The 22,548-nt window shown below is 41.8% G+C and overlaps 1 protein-coding gene across 1 annotated transcript in view; it reads right to left on the bottom strand.

Annotated features, from left to right (window-relative positions):
• The window catches only part of PPA1 (inorganic pyrophosphatase 1), a 141,199-nt gene that overhangs the window by 36,648 nt on the left and 82,003 nt on the right, over positions 1-22,548 (bottom strand). Inside the window, exons 5-6 of the mRNA XM_068255531.1 lie at positions 8,996-9,082; positions 5,867-5,993 (exon numbers count right to left, since the gene is read on the bottom strand). Coding sequence (XP_068111632.1) covers positions 5,867-5,993; positions 8,996-9,082 — 214 coding nt within the window. The remainder of the gene's footprint in view (positions 1-5,866; positions 5,994-8,995; positions 9,083-22,548) is intronic.

Here is a 22,548-nt window from a genome sequence, read left to right on the forward strand (position 1 = left end):
AGAGGTACAGACTAACCAGCAAGCTCAATGGTGACCCAGAACTCATTGGAGTGTGTAAGGGACTACAATGGTCCTAAAAGCCCCCTTACTAAGATGTTAAGAAAAACAAAAAATTTGCTTTCCTAAAACAGAAAGAATTTGCGATAATTCAGGTTGGAGTGAGCTCGAGATGTCTCCCAGAGCACCACTGCTGAATATATGCAAATTAACCATTGTACCCTTAGAAGCTAAACACACCTCCATAACCGCTGGAATGCAATGATGTGTCAGCTTGTTAAATTGTACAGAGCCATAATAATCCAACATGCATACAGACTGTTTCGGATTGTTTGATCCTCATCAGTGCATGGCATGGATTAATTTGGCTCTATGGAGTAGGGCTTGTAAACCGAGAGGTACAGACTAACCAGCAAGCTCAAAATGGGGTCACTTGTGGGGTTCCTATACTGCCCTGGCATTTTAGGGGCCCTAACCCGCGAGGAGTAGTCTAGAAACCAAAGGCCTCAAAATTACCTGTGAATAGGACGTTTGGCCCCTTAGCACACCTAGGCTGCAAAAAAAGTGTCACACATGTGGTATCGCCGTACTCAGGAGAAGTAGTATAATGTGGTTTGCGGTGTATTTTTTTACACATACCCATGCTGGGTGAGAGAAATCTCTCTGTAAATGGACAATTGTGTGTAAAAAAAAAAAAAAAAAATCAAACAATTGTCATTTACAGAGATATTTCTCCCACCCAGCATGGGTATATGTAAAAATACACAAAACACATTATACTACTTCTCCTGAGCACGGCGGTACCACATGTGTGGCACTTTTTTGCACCCTAAGTGCGCTAAGGGGCCCAAAGTCCAATGAGTACCTTTAGGATTTCACAGGTCATTTTGCGACATTTGGTTTCAAGACTACTCCTCACGGTTTAGGGCCCTAAAATGCCAGAGCAGTATAGGAACCCTACAAATGACCCCATTTTAGAAAGAAGACACCACAAGGTATTCCGTTAGGAGTATGGTGAGTTCATAGAAGATTTTATTTTTTGTCACAAGTTAGCGGAAATTGATTTTTATTGGGTTTTTTTCACAAACTTGTGACAAAAAATAAAATCTTTTATGAACTCACCATACTCCTAACGGAATACCTTGTGGTGTCTTCTTTCTAAAATGGGGTCATTTGTGGGGTTCCTATACTGCTCTGGCATTTTAGGGCCCTAAAGCGTGAGGAGTAGTCTTGAAACCAAATGTCGCAAAATGACCTGTGAAATCCTAAAGGTACTCATTGGACTTTGGGCCCCTTAGCGCATTTAGGGTGCAAAAAAGTACCACACATGTGGTATTGCCGTACTCAGGAGAAGTAGTATAATGTATTTTGTGGTGTATTTTTACACATACCCATGCTGAGTGGGAGAAATATCTCTGTAAATGGACAATTGTGTGTAAATAAAAATAAAAAAATTGTCATTTACAGAGATATTTCTCCCACCCAGCATGGGTATATGTAAAAATACACCACAAAACACATTATACTACTTCTCCTGAGTACGGCAATACCACATGTGTGGCACTTTTTTGCAGCCTAACTGCACTAAGGGGCCCAAAGACACCTTTAGGCTGCTTACACACAGGGACGTTACAGGCGCATGTTAGTGCAGCCTGTAACACTCCCCCAACGTACAGCAATGTAACACAAGTGGGCTGTTCACACTGCCCACGTTGCGTTACATGTAACGCTGCACGTTCTTCCGAAAGTGCAGCATGCTACGGCGTTACAGCGGCTTAAGCCGCGTTAGACTGTTTGCACATGCGCAGTCATGTTGGGGAGGAGCGGAGAGCGGCCAGGCACATGGCTAATTAATATTCACTGCACGTTGTGACGTGCAGTGTGTACTTCCTGGTGCGGCCGCTCTGTGCGGCGATTGGCCGGCGGGACCACGTGATGCCGCATGCGACGCGGCTCACTCTGACGTCCACATCGAAGAGCACCAGGCCTTGCGTTCGGCACGTTATGCGACCTTAACGTAGCACCTAACGCAACGTCTTGGTGTGCAAGTAGCCTTAGACTTCACAGGGGTGCTTACAATTAGGCACCGCCCAAAATGCCAGGACAGTAAACACACCCCACAAATGACCCCATTTTGGAAAGTAGACACTTCAAGGTATTCAGAGAAGAGCATAGTGAGTCTGTGGCAGATTTCATTTTTTTTTGTCGCAAGTTAGCAGAAATGGAAACCTTTTTTTTGTCACAAAGTGTCATTTTCCGCTAACTTGTGACAAAAAATAAAATCTATGAACTCACCATGCCTCTCAGTGAATACTTTGGGATGTCTTTTTTCCAAAATGGGGTCAGAAAAGTCAGAGATGCTTCAAAATGGTAAAATTCACTTTTGGCACCATAGTTTGTAATCGCTATAACTTTTACCCAAACCAATAAATATACACTGAATGTTTTTTTTTTTTTATCAAAGACCTGTAGCACAATAAATTTGGACAAAAATGTATACAGAAATTTTACTTTATTTTTAAAATGTCAGCACAGAAAGTAAAAGAAAAATCATTTTTTTGACAAAATTCATGTCTTTTTTTGATGAATATAATAAAAACTAAAACTCGCAGCAGCAATCAAATAGCACCAAAAGAAAGCTGTATTAGTGACAAGAAATGGAGGTAAAATTCATTTAGATAGTAGGTTGTATGACCGAGCAATAAACTGTGAAAGCTGCAGTGGTCTGAATGGAGAAAAAGGCTCTGGTCCTTAAGGGGTAGAAAGACTGTGGTCCTCAAGTGGTTAAAGAGAATCTGTAAGAAAAAAAAAATCCCTCTGGGGCATACTTCCCTCCGGAGGGGGAAGCCTCTGGATCCTAACAAGGCTTTCCCCTGTTCTCCTCCCTCCAAGTGCCAGGGTCCCACGAAGGTGCAGCGAGGTAAAGGTTTACCTACGGCGATCCTGCAAAGGCAAAGTAGCCACTCTTCATTTGGGTTAAGGTGGAAATAGCTGACCTGATCGATCTACTCTACTGCGCAGGTGTGAGTTCTTTTGCCCCTGCGCAGTAGAGCGGATACAATCGGGCTCAGCTATTTCCGCCTAGCCTCAACGAAGAGCAGCTACTGCGCCTGCACTGGATCCTGGAGATGTAAATAAATCAAGCCTTGTCAAGCTGGTCAGGTGGAAGATTCGGGGGAGCCAGCGATGGATTCCCTGAAGCTACAGGGGAGGGGGAAGCCTCCTTAGGACCCTGAGGCTTCCCACTACCAAGGTAAGTATCCTCCAGAGGTTTTTTTTTGTCTTTACAGAGTGTCTTTAACCACCTGGGTGTTAGACGAGCTCAGCTCATCCAGTAGCACCGCGGTGGATTGCTCAGGCCCTGGTGGGCCGATTTGCATAATTAAAAAAAAAAAAACATGCAGCTAGTACTTTGCTAGCTGCGTGTTTTCCCGTCACCGCCGCTCGCCGACGATCCGCTGCAAAAGAGGCCCCCCCCCGCAGACCCCTTGCGCAGCCTGGCCAATCACCGCCAGGCTGCGCTATGGGGTGGATCGGGACTTCCCCTGACGTCACAACGTCGATGACGTCATTCTGTTCGTCGTCATGGCGACAGGGGAAGTCCTACAGGAAATCCCATTTAGAATGATATTTCCTGATGGTGGGAGGGAGAGAGCAGGGAGGGGGGAATCATGTAACCTGCACTAGGCTAGCTACATAAAAAAAAAATTAGGTCAAAAAACCCTCCCGCGGCCGTGCTTAATCAAAACGCCAGGGAGGTTAAAGCTGTCTCTCACCATTTCTTGGCTGTTTAAGTGCTTCGGAAAACAGGACTAGATTAAACTCAGTTGGGTTGATTAGCTCAGAAAAGCTCTTTTGCTTAGATAACTGAAGTTTAACTTTTACTGAGCTGAAAACAATAGGAGACTCTGTTCTTTGGTACTGATGTTCCATTTCTTAGCTGTACTACTCATACAATTCATTATCTTATAAGTTAATTTTTGCTTCAGGTTTGCTTTAAGTGCCATAAGGGTTCACACTGTACTGATCAACACTGTTCAATGTACACCCCCCCCCCACACCTGATCTATTAAATGGATCAGTTTTTATTTGGGCATCAGTTTGTCATCCGTTGCAGCCTCACTTGCGCTCCATTTGATGGAATGGGCCAAACTGATCTGTTCGAATTGAGTAATGTGAACGTATTCCATTGATTAACATACTTTTTTTTTTAATGACAGCATGAACCGTCCCATAGCCTGTCTGTTTCATTTTATGATCTTTGCTATAAAAAGTAGCAGCTAGAAACGGAGTACTCGGTTGGCAATGCTTTGATGTTTGCAGTCTATAGTGTATTATTTTCTTTACATGCCCAAAGTTATAATATATTCAGTCACACACTGTTCTATAGAGGAATACACTGACATAGGTCACAGGGAAGGCTTTCCTGTCATTGGTATGCAAGTATACTATCAACTAAAAGCCTAGAAAGAATGAATCATGAATGCATGGTCAGTATTCATTGTTAAATTATTCAGTTGGGCAGACCAACTTGTGAAAGAGGTTCACCCTTACTCTGCTATACATGGTCTATGATCAGCATGCAAGCTGAGAGTACGGTCACCTAGGACAGTTCCAGCCTTGATTCTGCCTGACAATAGGATGGCGAGATGCTTTTTCCCAGCTTCGTGCTGTGATCACATCATCAAAACAGACTTCCATCCTCAAGAGAAATGCAAGTACAAGGCTCTGGCAGTTCTTCAGATCAGCTCCATAGTTATTCACAAATAAGAGGACAAACATTCACATGTCTGGTGGTTCCAGGTATGCTTACGGACTTCTAAATATGGATTGTTAAATTCTTGCATAAGCCCATTTATGACCGGCTTTCGTTAATAGGACCCGGTTATGGTCATCTTGAAATTGCTTTTCTGGTGTTTGCCAAAGTGCTAGTGCAGGGTCTCCCTGTGGAAGCATACTTCCTGCATGGTTGCGATTTGTACCAAAGTGCACTTTACCCCTTTAGCAGCCAAATCAAGTAAAAAAAAAAAAAAAAAAAAAAAAAAAAAAAACTTATTTGGCTGCAGTGCCAAACTTTTCCTGCCACTGGGGAAGTGTGCCTTCCCCAGCCTGGCAGGCTCAGCAGGGAAGTAGTGGTGGAAGGGAGCACTCATACATACCTGTCCGTACAGCTGGATCTTCGTCTTCTTTCTCCACCGTGGCAGCAATGTACTCCTAGCAGGTCTTCTCGGTTCCGATCACATGGTACGACATGTGATCGGCATCCAGGAGACTGTCAGCGTTACAGCACCACCCGGTGGTGGAAGAGTCTCTTCCATCACAGGGTGGCGCTGCACCGCTGACAGTCTCCTGGATCCCGATCATGTGATCGGAAGTGACTGGGAGCCGGAAGAACTGATGAGACTGCAGAGTCATTGGTGGAGGAAGAGAAGCTGTCCGGAGCAGGTAAATATAGCTTTTTACCCCCACGCTCTAGGCAGCCAAAAGAGTTATCCTGTCAGAGGTTTACACTGCACAAGCAGCTTTAAACGAGTTCTTTTGTTTGAAGCTGCCATTGAGTTAAAGGAGAAATCCACCAAATGCCATAAGATGGTGTGGTAGAGGAGATTCTTAGATGACCCTGAGTTTAGACTAACGTGAGGAGTCACAGAAAGAGAGAAAACACTGTTTATAATTTGCTGCAAATTTTTATCCGATTATATGCAAAGTGCAGCTTTATTTGCTTAGTTTATCAGTTCATTCTGTAGCTTGCCTAAAAAATGTCCACCATGGAATGAAAGTAACAGCACAAATATCTGAAGATGTTACTGCACAGGTAAATTGTTGCAAGGTTACTGACGTGGGTAAAAGATTACTTGGAACTGCTTACCATTATAGAGAGAGGCTTCGGGGTCTTCAACATTTATAACCATAATCTTCCAGTCTGTTTCTCCTTCATCAATAAGTGCTAAAGTTCCAAGGACTTTAACTTTAATGACTTCTCCTCTTTCACATACCTATGAAATAAAGCAGCCAAGGTATTTAAGGCAAACTTGCTATAGCAAGAGAGATGCTTTCTCCCTTTGATGTGTGGGTGACTATAAAAGCAGGCTTAACAAAAGCATACTTGTATGGGGCCTTGGTAAAGTATTTCTGTGAAAGGGAAAATATAAAATGGCATCTGGATGATTTCTCATTTCATCTTGTTTATATAAAAAGCACCATTTTACAAATGAAAGTTTAATACTTAAAAGATACTTTAGTCTAAAAGAAAAACAAAAAACGGGGCACCAGGCATGTGTAGTGGGCTCTCCTTATGCCCACCGCTCCCCCTGTTATTCGGTACCAACCCTCCAAAGCTACTTCGTGGTCGGGAGGGTCGGCAAAGACTGCACAGGCTCTGCCCTGCGACGAGTGTCCTTGATCAGGCACCCACGGCCGGGAGCACTCTGCACTATGTAGTGCGCATGCGCAAGGTCCTTGCACGATCGAGGACACGCATCGCCACACAGCGCCTGTGCAGTCTTCGCGGACCCTCCCGACCAGGAAGTAGCTTCACAGAGCCAGTACAGAGTAACAGACTAAGGTTTCCTTTAATGCTCCAATTGCACCTGCATACGTGGGTGCATTCGGTGAATATTTTAAAGCAAGCCTGCCATGAAAGAGGATATGCAATATCAGATTTAGGAAACCGGAGTTCTGTGAAAAAAAATAAATACATATCTGGGGCTTCCTCCAACACTCTTCAGGCTCATCGGTCCCTCGCCGTCCTCCCAGGCCATCTGAATCCTCCGCTAGGTAGCCTGGTAATTCCTACAGTCAGTGGTGGAGGAGGGGGTGGGGCGACTGTGCATGTGCGACTCGGCCGTGTGCCCCATTGCGCTCCTGTCGCCGGGAGCATTCTACGCCTGGGTAGTACTACTTCACAGGTGCAGAATGCTCCAGGTGACGAGAGTGCAACAGGGGGAGCCCACATGGCCGGACTGCACCTACGCCGACTGAATCAGATGAATTACCGGGCCATCTAGCAGAGGATCCAGGTGGCGGAGGAGGACGGTGAGGGACCGATTAGCCCGAAGGGGGCTGGAGGAAGCCCCAGCTATGTAGGTGGGGTTTTTTCACAGTCTCAGGTACACTTTAAGGCACAAAATCTTGAATGAGACTTAAAAGACCATGGCATTTGATTGGAACTCACCATCTGCAACTCCTAGATCTTAAAGAGGAACTCCAGTGAAAATAATGTAACAAAAAAAAAGTGCTTCATTTTTACAATAATTATGTATAAATGTCAGTGTTTTCAGTGTTTGCCCGCTGTAAAATATTTCCTCTCCCTGATTTACATTATGACATTTATCACATGGTGACATTTTTACTGCTGGCAGGTGATGTCACTGGAAGGAGATGCTGCATGCTTTTTTGGCACTTGGAAACTGCTGTAAATAGCTGTTATTTCCCCCAATGCAATGAGGTTCACAGGCAGGAAACTGTCAGGACCATTGTCCTGACATCACCCTGTGGGGGGGGAGGGGGGAGTTCACCACAATATTAGCCATACAGAGCCCCCTGATGATCCATTTGAGAAAAGGAAAATATTTCTCATGGGAAAGGGAGTATCAGCTACTGATTGGGATGAAGTTCAATTCTTGGTTACAGTTTCTCTAAAGTGTACACAAGTCAAAGCTTGGGCCAGAAATCACATACCTAAGAAGAGTGAAGCCTCTGGATCCTATAGAGGCTTCCCACTGCGCCATCCGGTCCACAGTTGCCGCGTGTGGATTGGCCAAATATTGCAGACAAGGGTGTATCGGTAATCTGATCGGGGATGCACTCCTCTTCTGGCACGAGTGGCCAAATGCACAGGCATGGCCATGCTCATGTCAGAAGAGGAGCACAGCCGCGATCAGCTGGAGAGTCCCAGGCAGCAGCAGTGGACAGTGTGGAAAGTCTCGAGGATCCAGAGGCTTCCCTTTCCTTAGGCAAGTATGTCACCTGGATTTGCGTTAACTACTCTCGTATACATTAATGGACATCTGAAGAGAGGAATATGGAGGCTGCCATATTTATTGCCTAATAAACAATACCAGTTGCCTGGCATCATGCTAATCTTTCATGCATCAGAAGTCTCTGAATCACACACCTGAAACAAGCATGCAGCTAATCCAGTTAAACGTCTGAACTGCATGCTTGTTCGTAGAGGCAGAGGATCAGCAGACCAACAAGGACTTGCATTGTTTAAAAGGAAATATGTCAGCTTCCATATTTCTTTCACTTCAGGTATCATTTCCAATGTATTTTAGTAGTGAACATTATGAAGAAATTCTCTTCCAACCTTAATCCACGCCTTCATCACATAGCTGGACTATTGCAATGCCCTCTATGTAGGCCTTCCAAATAAAGACCTACACCGCCTGCAGCTAGTACACCGCCTGCAGATAGTACAGATGCTGCAGCAAGACTTAACAGCTAACCCCATCATTGCTACATAACACCAATCCTTTGCTCACTACACTGGCTACCCATAAAATGGAGAATCTTTTTCAAAATTGGCATGCCAACATTCAAATCCCTACACGACTTAGGCGATGAATAAAAATTTGTTGCAACTGTGTCACACCTCCCACAACCTCAGATCAAAAGGATCCAATAACTTGACCATCCTCAGAGGTCAACTAAAAACCTTTGGAGCCAGAGCTTTCAGTCATGTTGCCCCTACTCCGTGGAATGCCTTGCCAAACTTAATCAAGACAGCTCCAACCCTGGACAAGTTTAAATCAGAACTGAAAAGCCATCTGTTTAGTCTGGCATTTTGCTCACATAAAACTTTCCCCCCGTTCACATCACTATGTACTGATTTAAGACAAGCTTTTGCGCTTTGGGTCCCTAGGGAGAAAAGCGTTGCACAAATGGTTTGTTATGGTAGCAGGAAAAAAAAAATGCATTCCACATCTTTATTCAGCAATACTAGTAAAATATCGATATTCATCATTTTATATTTACCAACTCTTCATTACTCCCGTACCTTGGTCCCTATTTCGCATACATCAATAGGGTCATTGTCTCCTCCAAAACCAGTATTCTGATCAACGTGTGATGGATTTTCCCAAGTCTGAAAGAAAACAGCGACGGGATAGCTGTTATTTTCTGTAATTATGGCCACAGGATGCAAAGATAGATAATTTAGGTTTGCAGAAAGGCTGGGAAATTATGTCTTTGTGTAGGTAAACAAGCCAATTCAAAAGAAGAAAAACCTTTTCAGTGAAGCCAGGCATAAATAGGCCCGATATACAAATGCACCTCCATTAGGGATATCACAAGAGATAGAGTTTTGTTTAATTTTGAACTACATCCAGAACTGCCTGAGCTTATTTAAAGAGACACTGTAACAAAACTGTGTAGAGTATGGCTCTCATACTACATGGAAGGGGGTAAAATTGGTCTGTGATCTTGCATTTTCCAAAGACTTTTATCTCAAGTGTGTATGAAGCATTAGTCTTAGTCGTGGAGAGGGCTGTTATCTGACTTTTATTATCTCAACTAACACTTTTCTCTGCTAGAGGAGAGGTCATTACTTCACAGACTGCTCTGAAAGACTCATTTTGAATGCTGAGTGCTGTGTAATCTGCACATATTATAGAATAATGCAATGTTAGAAAAAACACTAGATACCTGAAAATAAAAGTATGAGAATATTTTCTTTGCTGCTAATCTTCTAGTAATTATTCATAGTACACAACCGGTTTCAATAATTTTTATTGAGAAAAACATTTTAAACATTTTTTAACAGTCAAAGTTTTAAATTTGACATAAGCAGTGACAGTGTATCAATTTACATTGTATAACATATATCATAAAGTTGGATGTTTCACAGAGTATGTGTTCAAGTATAACAGACAGTCATATATATATGCAGACAGTCGATCAATGGTGGCAAACAGTCAATAACAGAATAGAAGAATATTGTGGATAGTAATTTGGAGAAGTAGAGAACTTTATTAATTGTTCTTGATTCTGATGGAACGTTGAATGGGCACAATTCAGCCAATATGATATGGTAGTAGGTGTGTTATTCATGAGTTTTGAAGGAAAGAATAGTATTGATGGTTTTTATTGTTATAATGAGTAAGTCTGGGTTAATTTCCTTAGTTTACTCTATCATATTGTGGTTATATTTACATAGTAAATTTTTTGTAGTAGATTTTATATTGTTGGCCTTGAAGAAGCAGCTGGTATTGTAATTTCTTAGTACAAGTGGTATAGGTGGTATCACTCAACCCAGGAAATGGAAGGTTAAGACCTTCCCACAGAGATCCTGGGGAGCAATTCCAATAAGATGGAATTATATTACAATACATGTTGTGATTTCTTTAGGCCTAGACATGTGTTTATTTGATAATTTGGGTGTTGGTATAGCTTCTATTGTTGACCTTGTGTTATTTTTGATACTGTAATATCTAAATATGTGTGTTGTTTTGGTACCACTCAACCCAGGAAATGGTAGGCTAATACCTACCCGCAGGTATCCTGGGGAGTAGTTCCAAAATGGTGGAATTATATTACAGCAGAGTTGCTGTGTGTCTAATTTGGTCTGGGTTTGTTGTATTGAAGAGTGTTTGGTGAAGAATTCAAAGGGACTCTCTTTAATTACTGTTATAGGCTCAATGAACTCTTTCTATAGTATTCTTCCTTCTGTGTGTCGAGAGCATGGGGTGAGCTTTTCCATAGATTGGGGGATTCTAGTCTCCCTGTTGAGATTCCTAAAGGGCAGTTAACTAAGAAGATATGAAGCTTGACTGATAAATTTCAGTTAGAAGTGTATATGTGGTAGTTATCTTGACTTATATTTCTAGTGTAGTATCCATTAGATCTTAAATCTTAAACCTTAAAACTGTATAATGATATAGTAGTGTATGTTTCTCTCTTAAGAAAAAGATAATCAGTCTTTTGGATAGCAAATATGTCGCTATTTCCTAAAACTATATACAAGTTAGCCACAATCAATGTTGTGGCTATAGTCCCAAATAGCTCCAAAGTGAAATGAGGTATGAGAGATTAGAGTCCATTAGAGTCCATTAGGGCTCTTTCACATCAGAGCTTGCGTTGGAGAACGCTCAAAGCATACGTTTTGTTGTATGCGTTTTAATGCGTTTTGATATGTGTTGCACTGCAGTGAGTGTGCGTTTTTAATCCGTTTTCAATCCGTTACTGCACATAGAAAAACGCAGGTAATTTTTTTTTCTTTTAGTTTTCAACTTTCTACATTGTTCCTCTGTTGCATTCTGGGACTGATTGCCTGCGTTAACAGATTAAAAACGCGCATAGTGTGCGTTTTACATTGACTAACATTGTAACGCATAAAGCTAGCGTCGGCCGAAAAACTGTGCCTGGGTGCAGTGTAACGCAACGCACAAAAAGGCTGCGTTATATGTGAAAGCTAAAATGAAAGTCTATGGACTTTCATTTCACCTTGGGTAACGCAAACTTTACCCTTTGCGTTGAAACGCAGAAAATCTGCCCTAATGTGAAAGAGCCCTTAGAGTCCCCCAAAAATTTTTTAACACTCTCCAAAGACTACTAAATAAATTCATCCTAATGAACAGACACTCCCGCTTTTCTAATAAAATATTGACTAACCATACCTCTAATCTTGGCCTCGGGGTCCCTGACATAGAGAAATATTATAAAGCTACAATATTAGAGCAATCAAGATCTCTCTGGGATAACTCCCCCACCAAACAATGGATCGAGATTGAAGAAGATTAGTTACATTTCCCAAATCTCAGATCTGTCATACACTCACGGCTCGTTTGGAAAGTAGTACAAAATATTAAAAATCCGATCACAGCCAACACTTTAAAAATTTGGAGAGAAATAATTACCCAATGCAGGAAAGATAATTTAGCAATTAACATCCCAACACCCATAGAAACACTACATGCAGTAATTAGAAACATAGACCTGTCCCATTGGATATCTCTAGGACTTAAATATTATGAAGACTTAATAACAGACTCAAAACCTAGACCCTTTGAAGAACTAAACTCTAAATATAATATTCCCGCTTCGGACAAAGAAATATATGATAAAATCCATACTTTCATACTCAGACATCCTTATACCCCCATAACATACACACCCAAAATCAAAAGACTCCTTAATCCTGATGCAACTAAACTAAAAGGAACCTCAATCTTCTACTTAACACAACTAGAATTAAAAGAAGAAACCCCAAAATGGCAGCTGAAAAAGTGGCAGGACATCTTACAAACGGAAATTTCTCAGGAAGATTGGGAAATTGCATTAAGATCTATGAAAAAGTCATCCCATTGTGTTGCTCACCACGAAGGTCTGATTAAAAACCTTTGGAATTGGTATATGACACCAGAGAAAATTTCGAAATTTGATAATTCCTCTTACCCCTTGTGCTGGAGAGGATGTAATCAGACTGGTTCACAGCATCATATCTTCTACAGTTGTCCTAAACTACAAAATCTCTGGAATGAAGTAGAACAATTCCTAAAACAACTCCCTATGTCTCTAGAACACCTACCCCCCGAAATGGTCATGTTCCACATTGGTACTATATTAATACCTCCACAAGAGAGATTAATATTGAACCATATACTTATAGCTATAAGATACTTCATAGTCCTCAACTGGAAATCCCACAATGTTCCCAATATGAATGAAATATTGAGAACAGTGGAATCAAATCTTTTAGCTGAAAAGTCCTGGGCAACGCCTTCATGAAAAAAGCCCACATCTGGCCCACAGTTTACAAATCCTCTAAACTAATGAATTTCTGAGCTCATCTGAACACATATATACACCCTCCACCCCCCTCACACACATATATCTACTCTAACATACCCAGTATGTACAGTTAGTGCCTGGTAATATGATTATATAAAGGTTAATATCATGATGTGTACACCTTGTACACCCTCCTTCTCTCATAGTACACAACCAATTCACTATATCATTTTTTTTTTCGCTTCAGTGTCTCTTTAATTTTAAGAATAATGAGTTGTAGAATAATTTTTCAATGTATCTTAGTCACATTAGTCACATAAAAAATAAGTAGGGACAAGTTCAATCCATCGTAAAAAAAAAAAAAGTCATTTTCAAAATGATGATCAAACTTGGGAAAGTTTCAGCAAGAAAACTTACAAAACACCCACTTTTGAGGGCCCGTTTCCACTTGTGCCACACGCGTCTGCGAGACGTGCGGCGGCACTTACGAGTCTGCGGGTACGCTATGGGATTCGCAGCCTCCCGCATCAATTCGGATGGAACTGCTAGCACAAGAGATTCGGCCGACGGCGCTATTCATCCCTATGGCAGAGTTTCCCCGTGCAATTTGCCTGCGGGGAAACTCTGCGGATTCGGCACTGTCTCAGTGTCAGTGGAAACGGGCCCTCAATAGCCTTGGTTGTTAGCATTCCATAATGGTGACATTGTTAGCATTTTTCTGACCTCCTGAATGCTCTGGGGTTATGCAATCAAAGAATGGCACTTTAACGATTAGCGCAGAAAAACAAAAAAAACAAAAGAAAAATTGGTCTGCAAAAAAGCCAAAGGCGCACCTTGAGAATAATGGATTGCTGTGCATAGAGCTTGTTATCAAATGACATATGTGACTAATAATAATAATAATAATAATAATAAATAATAATAAGTTAAGCAATACAATTTTGATGTGTCTTATAGATTGGACCAGTCAAAAAAATAGGTGCAGTACAAACCTAATATATGACCATTACTCCCCTTCCCCACCAATATTTGTAAATAAAAGAATAGCTTATGTTAGTAGGTTGTGAAAAGTGATTATTGTTTACTTGTGATAGGGATGGTATACTTTTTTCCTGAATGCTCACGTTATGCTTCACACCTGCTGCAGTGCATAGCACAGTGCATGTACCAAACAACTAAAGCCCCATACACACTAGATGGAACTCTGCCGAGGTGAACGATAATGAGCACCTATGCCAAGTAATCCAGCGTGTGTACAGCACTGACCATTCATCTGACAAGGGTGCAAGGGTGAAGCCGAAAGATGGTTCACCCACCTCTAGACAATTTTGTTTTATTTTCAATCGTTTTTATCAAATTTTTATAAAAAGAAATGAACATCTTGTATCAAAATACAAATGATATGAAAGTATGGGTACAGTAACAAGATTAAACAGCAAACATCCCTACTAGATTGACAATAGAGTACATGTTATTTGCAATCAATAGGGAGCGTGTAAAAAAAATAATAGATAAATGTAACAAGAAAGGTAGTTGTTTACCAGCTGTTAACATAATAAACCAACAAGATACTTTGTAAGGATAGATTTGAAAAATATGGGGGGAAGGGGGGGGGGGGATCTAGGAGATATGAAATTAGAGGGTCCCAGATTTTATGGAATTTACCCATGTTATTTAACCGTGCTCTTAGTTTCTCGAAAAAGAATGTATCCAAGTCTATTTTTAATAGAATCAAAAGATATGGACTGAGTATTCCAGGCTACTGCAATTTTAATTTTAGTGGCAGTGAAAATGTAACTAACAAGTTTATTTTGGGTAGAGGATATGTTAGGGTACGGACAACCAAGCAGGGTATATAGGGGATCTCTGGGGACCGGAGCATTAATTAGAGAAGACGCCCATGTGCACACTCTCATCCAGATCCTACGGACCTTTTTACAGTTCCACCATATGTGGCCGAAGGTACCTGGCATTTTGCATGCCCTGAAGCATTCACCCGAATGACCTAAATTAAGTTTAGCTAGCCCAGGCCTGGGCAAACTTGGCCCTCCAGCTGTTAAGGAACTAAAAGTCCCACAATGCATTGCAGGAGTCAGACAGCCACAGTCATGATTCATGAAGGCAAATGCATTATGGGATTTGTAGTTCCTTGCTTCATTGCTTGGGTTAAACGCCTCTACACTGACCCTTATGCCCGGATTCGAATCAATGGATGGATCTCTGATGCCTTTCCCATATAGGAAATATTCCCAATGGATGGATCTCCGATGAAGATTGGGAGGAGGCTCTTGAAGATTCTGCTACGGTTTCCCCCCACATTCCAGACAGGCTACTTAGTCTCTATGTGGTGCATCGAGCCTACCTCACTCCGGTCAGACTAGCTAAATTCCATACTGGATATTCACCCCTATGTCCTAAAATGTGCCCTGTCCCAAGGCACCTTTTATCATATGATATGGACCTGTCCCGAGGTAAACATTTATTGGCAGCAAATTATCAAATTCTTAAACGACAAAATGGGCTGCTCTGTTGCCCTTGACCCTAAACTCTGCCTACTTAATATGATTTCTCATGACACTCATAATAAGTACACAAAAACTTTTCTGCTTAATGTTCTGCATATAGCTCGCAAGGTCCTTAGACGGCACTGGATACAACCCCAGGTCCCTGAATTAATTGACTGGATAAGGGCAGTTAACTTAAAGGGATACTGTAGGGGGGTCGGGGGAAAATGAGCTGAACTTACCCGGGGCTTCTAATGGTCCCCCGCAGACATCCTGTGCCCGCGCAGCCGCTCACCGATGCTCCGGCCCTGCCTCCGGTTCACTTCTGGAATTTCTGACTTTAAAGTCAGAAAACCACTGCGTCTGCGTTGTATGTGTCCTCGATCCCGCTGATGTCATCAAGAGCGCACAGCGCAGGCCCAGTATGGTCTGTATCTGCGCAGTACACTCCTGGTGACATCAGCGGGAGCGAGGACACGGCAACGCAGGCGCAGTGGTTTTCTGACTTTAAAGTCAGAAATTCCAGAAGTGAACCGGAGGCGGGGCCGGAGCATTGGGGAGTGGCTGCGCCAACACAGGATGTCTGCGGGGGACCATTAGAAGCCCCGGGTAAGTTCAGCTCATTTTCCTCCGACCCCCCTCTACAGTATCCCTTTAATTCTTCCTCTTCACAAGGCCATTTATTCACGTAGAGGGACTGAGCGCAAATTTCACGCCATATGGGATACCTGGGTTAACTCACGCTATACACGATGAACTGTCTATTAGATCTCTACACAGCTTATGATGCTGCAGTTCGGGTGGGGTGGGGGTGGGTTTGTGGGGAATTTGGCTGCCTACTGTATATAATTTTCATTGTTTGATTGGGTTTGTTGCTATGTTGTCATGTTATAACATGTCTCTTTGTTGGTCAATTTATTCTGTCATCTGAAGGCATCCTCTTCTGGACTTTTTAATTATTCTAATACCTACACAATATTTCAATGTTCTACTCCATTAACCCTTAAGTCTGTCAATACAAAGTAATTGCCGCCTGCGTGCGGTTAATAACTACCCTGTATCGTACTGCATTATCTTCAATAAAGTTGACATGTTAAATAAAAAAAAAATAATAGCTATAGCTGCAGTTTGGGCACCGTAAAAAAATAAATAAATAAAAAAAAATAAAAATATTACGATGAAAACATCGTAATTTGTCCGCCAGCTGTAGCTGGCAGACAAATTATGTCTTAGGGCACATTCACATTAGGGAGATTAGTGGGTGATTCCCGCTTATCGCGAAAGAGCTAGCGCTTTTTAAAAGCGCTAATGCTATTCTACCCTATGACAGTGTTCTCACTGCCGCGACTGGCACTGATCGTGGGAGATTAAGATTAGCGCCAATTGCAAATGCGTTACCTGCAGCATTTTTGGAGCGAATCTGGAGAGATCACGGTACAGTGCTTCTAAAGCGCTGACCACAATTGCTCTGAAATCGCAGAAGCGTCCATCGATATTTACAGTGTTAATCGTGGTAAAATCACTTGAGCAAACCACTAGTGTTAAGCGCTACAGTTTTGCAATTTTAAGTGTGAAAGGGCCCTTACCCCTGAGTCATTGGCAGTCTGGAGGGGCAATAGTAATTAATGCCATCAGGACTTTTGCAGGAGCAGGGTAAGCAGTTTTTCGGCTCTACCCTGCGCTCAAATTTTGTTGGCACTTTAATTACATGAACACTTCAGGTAGACTATGTGTTACAAATACTGTAGTAATACAAGAGCATTTGGAAAGTTCTTTACACATACCTTTTGTTAGCACAACATGTGCTGTTTTCACAGTGGACTGTGGAAAGGCTGTGAAAATCAAAAGAGCTGATCCACTGCTTGACTTTGCTGTGCTACCGTAGTGTTAACCTCTCAGGAACTGAGAAGAAACACCAAAAGTGTAGTTTGATACTGAAATATCCCTGAAGTTGTTGAATGTAGGGAGCGGATATGGAAGATTTCAATTGTACTTGCTACAATGGCAACTTGAGATTTTCCAAGTGGTCTTATATAGCAGTGTCAGGGCACAAGATACAGCTAGTTGGCTTTATTGTGTTTGAAATTGATTAGAAAGGATTTAAAGAGGAGCTGTCAGCCAAACTATCTCAGAAGAAAACAACACATAAGTAGATAAATACTTCCTCTACTTACATAACATATGTATTGCACTGTTCACATTTTGATTTTAGTGATTTTCTACAGGAAAAAAAAGAAAAGAAAAGAAGAAAAGAAATTCTTAGCATTTCCCATTTTCAGTGTGGCTATTTTAAAGCCAATCCTGATGTAATTTCCTCCCTTACTCTCCTCTGCCTGATTGTGTATGCATTGCCCGCCCTTCACTATAGAAAGTGGCCAATATTTTTCATGCTGAGACGATGTAGAGAGGAACAGAGGTATGGAAGGGGAAAACAGGAGGGAAAGATGTGTCAGCCAATCAGGCTGCATTAGTGGAGTCTGAGGGGAAGTAGAGAAGCAAAAAAGGACAACCCAGCATGCCCTGCAACTTTCTTTTTGTGTACCAAATCTTGTGTGTACCAAATAAGAGTCAGGTAAACTGGGGAATGATCATTTATTAATAATAAAAGTAATAGTGATTTTAACTTTTGAATTGCCTGGTTAGCATCCTTATTACTTGTTTACCAGATAAAAATAAAGAATTGATTTTTGATTTTATGCCCGACAGTTACACTTCAGAGCTTAGCACTGTAAACCTCTGCCCCTAAAGCTTGTACACATACAAAACAGACATTGACCGCTTGGGCTGTCATGGGCGAGAATCTAGTGCGTCTTCCGAAGATGCTTAAAGGGAATCTAAACTGAGAATGATATGGATTTTTCCCTTTTAAAATAATACTAGTTGCCTGGCAGTCTTGCTGATCCTCTGCCTCTAGTACTTTTAGCCACAGCCCCTGAACAAGCATCCATAGCAGGTCTTCTGCCTAAAGTCAGACTGGATTAGCTGCATGCTTGTTTCAGGTGTGTGATTCAGCTGCTACTACTATTATTATTATTATTATTATTTTTTATTTATATAGCGCCAACATCTTCCGTAGCACTGTACATAGTACAAACAAATAATGGGGAACAAATATACATAAGAAATACAAGACACTGTACAGTCATGACATTGAATAGAATAAATACAGATACATACATAGTTGATATGTAGTTGGTACGTATGCATATGTTAAAATTACAGCAGTATGAGAAACACTTGGAGGAGGTCCCTGCCCTTGCGAGCTTACAATCTAGAGGGTAGTGGGGAGGAAACAAAGGGCAAGGAAACACCAGGATTAGTGGGTGAGCCAGTGTGCCTTCAGAGCTGCCTATAGCAAATTATAGGCTTTTCTGAACAGGTGTGTTTTCAGAGTACGTTTGAAGGTTTCCAGACTCGTGGCATGACGAACCGGCTGAGGGAGAGAGTTCCAAAGGAGAGGGACCGCCCGTGAGAAGTCTTGGATGCGAGAGTGAGAGGAGGTGACTAGGCTGGAGGACAAAAGGGTCTCCTGTGAGGAACAGAGGGTTCGAGCGGGGAGGTATCTGGAGATTAAAGAGGAAATGTATGGAGGCGACAGCTTGTGTAGAGCTTTGTATGCAAGTGTGAGAAGTTTAAACTGGACCCTTTGGGCAACTGGTAACCAGTGGAGGGATTGGCAGAGAGGGGCTGCCTTAGAGGATCTAGAAGAGAGGTGGATAAGACGGGCCGCAGAGTTTAGTAGGGATTGGAGAGGTGCCTGCTTTTTGGTAGACCACAGAGTAGGGTGTTGCTATAGTTAAAGACATTAACTATAGTTAAAGACATTAGCAGGAGAGTCAGGCAGCTGGTATTATTTAAAAGGAAAAAAATCCATATCCTTCTCAGTTTAGGTTCCCTTTAAATACCTGTTTAAAGCATCAGATGTAATTATAGCCCAGGTAAAAATAGCCCTCATGCTGCCAAGCAATGTACCAACTACCAGATGAAGTGGGAAGTGTCACATTGTGGTGGCATAGTTCCAACAACGGACTTTTGCCGTTTCGGATGGTATCTCCGTCCTTTGTCAAGTAGGTAATGCCCAGGCACCAAGGTTGATACATTGATGAACAGGTTAATGGTCTTTCTAGCTGGTCCACTGCATGATATACAATTTCTCTAGACAGGGAATATGGTAGACAAGATACAATTTGTATCTACGAGTTCAGTAAATTATGCTGGTGCCAAGACAGTCATTGATTATATGATCTGCTATACATCCACAGAGTTATGGTATAATCTGGTATGGAATGCCAAAACTCTCTCCCCGAGACAAGCGGGCTGACCCCAGCCTGGGCTTGGGTTGCTAAAGATGAGTTCATCTACACTTTCAACAGGGAGACACAAAAAGGTCTGACCCACAGACTGTCTGGGTTCTTTCATGCTGACTTCAACCCTTGATCCAGCCATCCTGGATCAATCTGCTAGCCCAGCTGGACCTCAGACTCAATGTGGACTACGTATTAACAAAAAGGACTCTACCAACTTCTTGGACTTACAATTTCAATGGACACTGTAATTCCATATATGCTCAGGCTTTATCTAGTTTGTTTGTATATCGACTCATTCTTTGGTTAGTTAATTTTCGACATTTTTCTGTAGGCTCTTATGTAAGTTGACATAAAAGAAATTATTAAAATCGTTTCAGTCTAAGCACTTGTACGGAATATAGTCTGATAAAGTCCAAAAGAGGTTCCGATTTCCTTCTATACTATCCCAAAATATTTTTCCCCCTGTGATTTTTTTTTTTTTCCTGGAAAAACAAATTGTAAATGGCATTAATTTATATTTCATAATATTCATTAAATTATACTTTTCAATCATTAAAGAATGACTAACGTGCATCAATTATATGAGACAAGTATTAAAAGTAAGCAATTACAGGCTGTAATAGACTTTGACATAATTATCTTTTGGCTATATTTTCAAATCAATTTAATGGCACCTGATTAAAATAAAAAATATTTACAGTACGATGGTTGTGTATGTGGTGCATGTAACTCTTCATTTGCAGCAATTAAGAAAGTAATGAATTACTAATCAGTCATTTTAAGCAGTAATGGAAATGTTCGTTATATGCTGGCTAGAGTTTTATAGACCAAGTTATTTATACTCTTTAGGCTTAGGATGTAATGGTTTTACTCACAGCAATCATTTAGCAAGGATAAGAAGAAATCTAAATAAGTCATGATCACTAAAGGCGATTAAATATAATGAAATATCACAGTAAGTTAATAAAATGAGGTTTTAGGTACATAAAACTTTATGAAATAATTAAAGAATAAGTTCTTGAACTTACATGATGATATGCTTCCCCTCTCAACAAAACAAAAGTAAATAAAAATTGATGCAGACATTGTGCGTGCACAACAGAACCAGAACATCTGATCCATGGCCTGGCCATGAATCTTGAGTTAATTAGGAGGAATACCTACAGGCCACACCCACTAAATGATGCCGTTTATTCAAACTTTCAGATCATCTGGAAGTGTGAAAATCCAATATATTTACTTTAGCAAAAAAGGTCTACAAAGCATTAGTTTATAATAGGTTACCGAGTAACCAAGAGAGGAGAAATCGTGAGGTACTTTAAGAAAAAAAAATGTAAACACTACCAGTGTGTACTCTTTAACCTCCTTAGCGGTATGCCCGGACACTGTGTCGTGTGTCGGGCATACCGCCGGCTGTCCCCAGGAGTCCCCCATTATAATTTTAAGCGATTGTGTAGTTGTAATATCTTCAGCTAGCACTAGGCTAGCTAGCAATGGTGGCCGGCATCCCCCCGATTACTTCTGATCTCCCCGATCGCCGCTAAATACATTACCCCCCCCCCCTGGATCCAGCGATGGCGCAGCCGCCCTGCACATCTTTGGTCCTCTCTATGGGGAGGATCAGGTCTGTGCATAACGTCATGACGTCACCGACGTCATGTTCGATCCTCCCCATAGAGAAGAGCGGAGCTGTCCGGGGTGGCTGCGTCGATCGCTGGATCCAGAGGGGGTAATGTATTTAGTGGCGTTCGAGGGGGGTTAATCAGAAGTAATCAGGGGGATGCCGGCCACCATTGCTAGCTAGCCTAGTGCTAGCTGAAGATATTACAATTACACGATCACTTAAAACTATATTGGGGGACTGTTGGCTGCAAACCCTCCGGCGTGCGTAACGCCCAGGAGGTTAAAGAACAACTGAAGTGAGATATATGGAGGCTGACATATTTATTTCCTTTTAAACAATACTAGTTGCCTGGCAGTCTTGCTGATCTATTTGGGTGTAGTAGAGTCTGAATAACACCAGAAACAAGCATGCAGCTAGTCTTGTCGGACAATGTCAAACACCAAATCTGCTGCATGCTTGTTTCAGGACCATTGGCTAAAAGTATCTGAGGTAGATGATCAGAAGGACAGTTAGGCAACTGGTATTGCTTAAAAAGGAAATAAGACAGCCTCCATATATAGTGGGTTGCAAAAGTATTCAGCCTCCTTGAAGTTTTCCACATTTTGTCACATTACTGCCACAAACATGCATCCATTTTATTGGAATTCCACGTGAAATACCAATACAAAGTGGTGTACATGTGAGAAGTGGATCGAAAATCATACATCATTCCAAACATTTTTTTTACAAATAAATAACTGCAAAGTGGGGTGTGCGTAATTATTCGGCCCCCTGAGTCAATACTTTGTAGAACCACCTTTTGCTGAAATTACAGCTACCAGTCTTTTAGGGTATGTCTCTACCAGCTTTGCACATCTAGAGACTGAAATCCTTGCCCATTCTTCTTTGCAAAACAGCTCCAGCTCAGTCAGATTAGATGGACAGCGTTTGTGAACAGCAGTGTTCAGATCTTGCCACAGATTGTCGATTGGATTTAGATCTGGACTTTGACTGGGCCATTCTAACACATAGATATGTTTTGTTTTAAACCATTCCATGGTTGCCCTGGCTTTATGCTTAGGGTCATTGTCCTGCTGGAAGGTGAACCTCCACCCCAGCCTCAAGTCTTTTGCAGTCTCCAAGAGGTTTTCTTCCAAGTTTTCCCTGTATTTGGCTCCATCCATCCTCCCATCAACTCTGACCAGCTTCCCTGTCCCTGCTGAAGAGATGAAGAGATGCACTCCCGACCATACACCCCCCCCCCCCCCCCCCCCAAGCATGATGCTGCCACCACCATATCTGACAGTGGGGATGGTGTGTTCTGAGATATGTGCGGTGTTAGTTCTGCATTTTGCATTTTGGCCAAAAAGTTCCATTTTGGTCTCATCTGGCAAGAGCACCTTCTTCC

This window comes from Hyperolius riggenbachi, chromosome 10 (genome assembly GCF_040937935.1).
Source record: "Hyperolius riggenbachi isolate aHypRig1 chromosome 10, aHypRig1.pri, whole genome shotgun sequence".
NCBI classification, from domain to species: Eukaryota; Metazoa; Chordata; class Amphibia; order Anura; family Hyperoliidae; genus Hyperolius; species Hyperolius riggenbachi.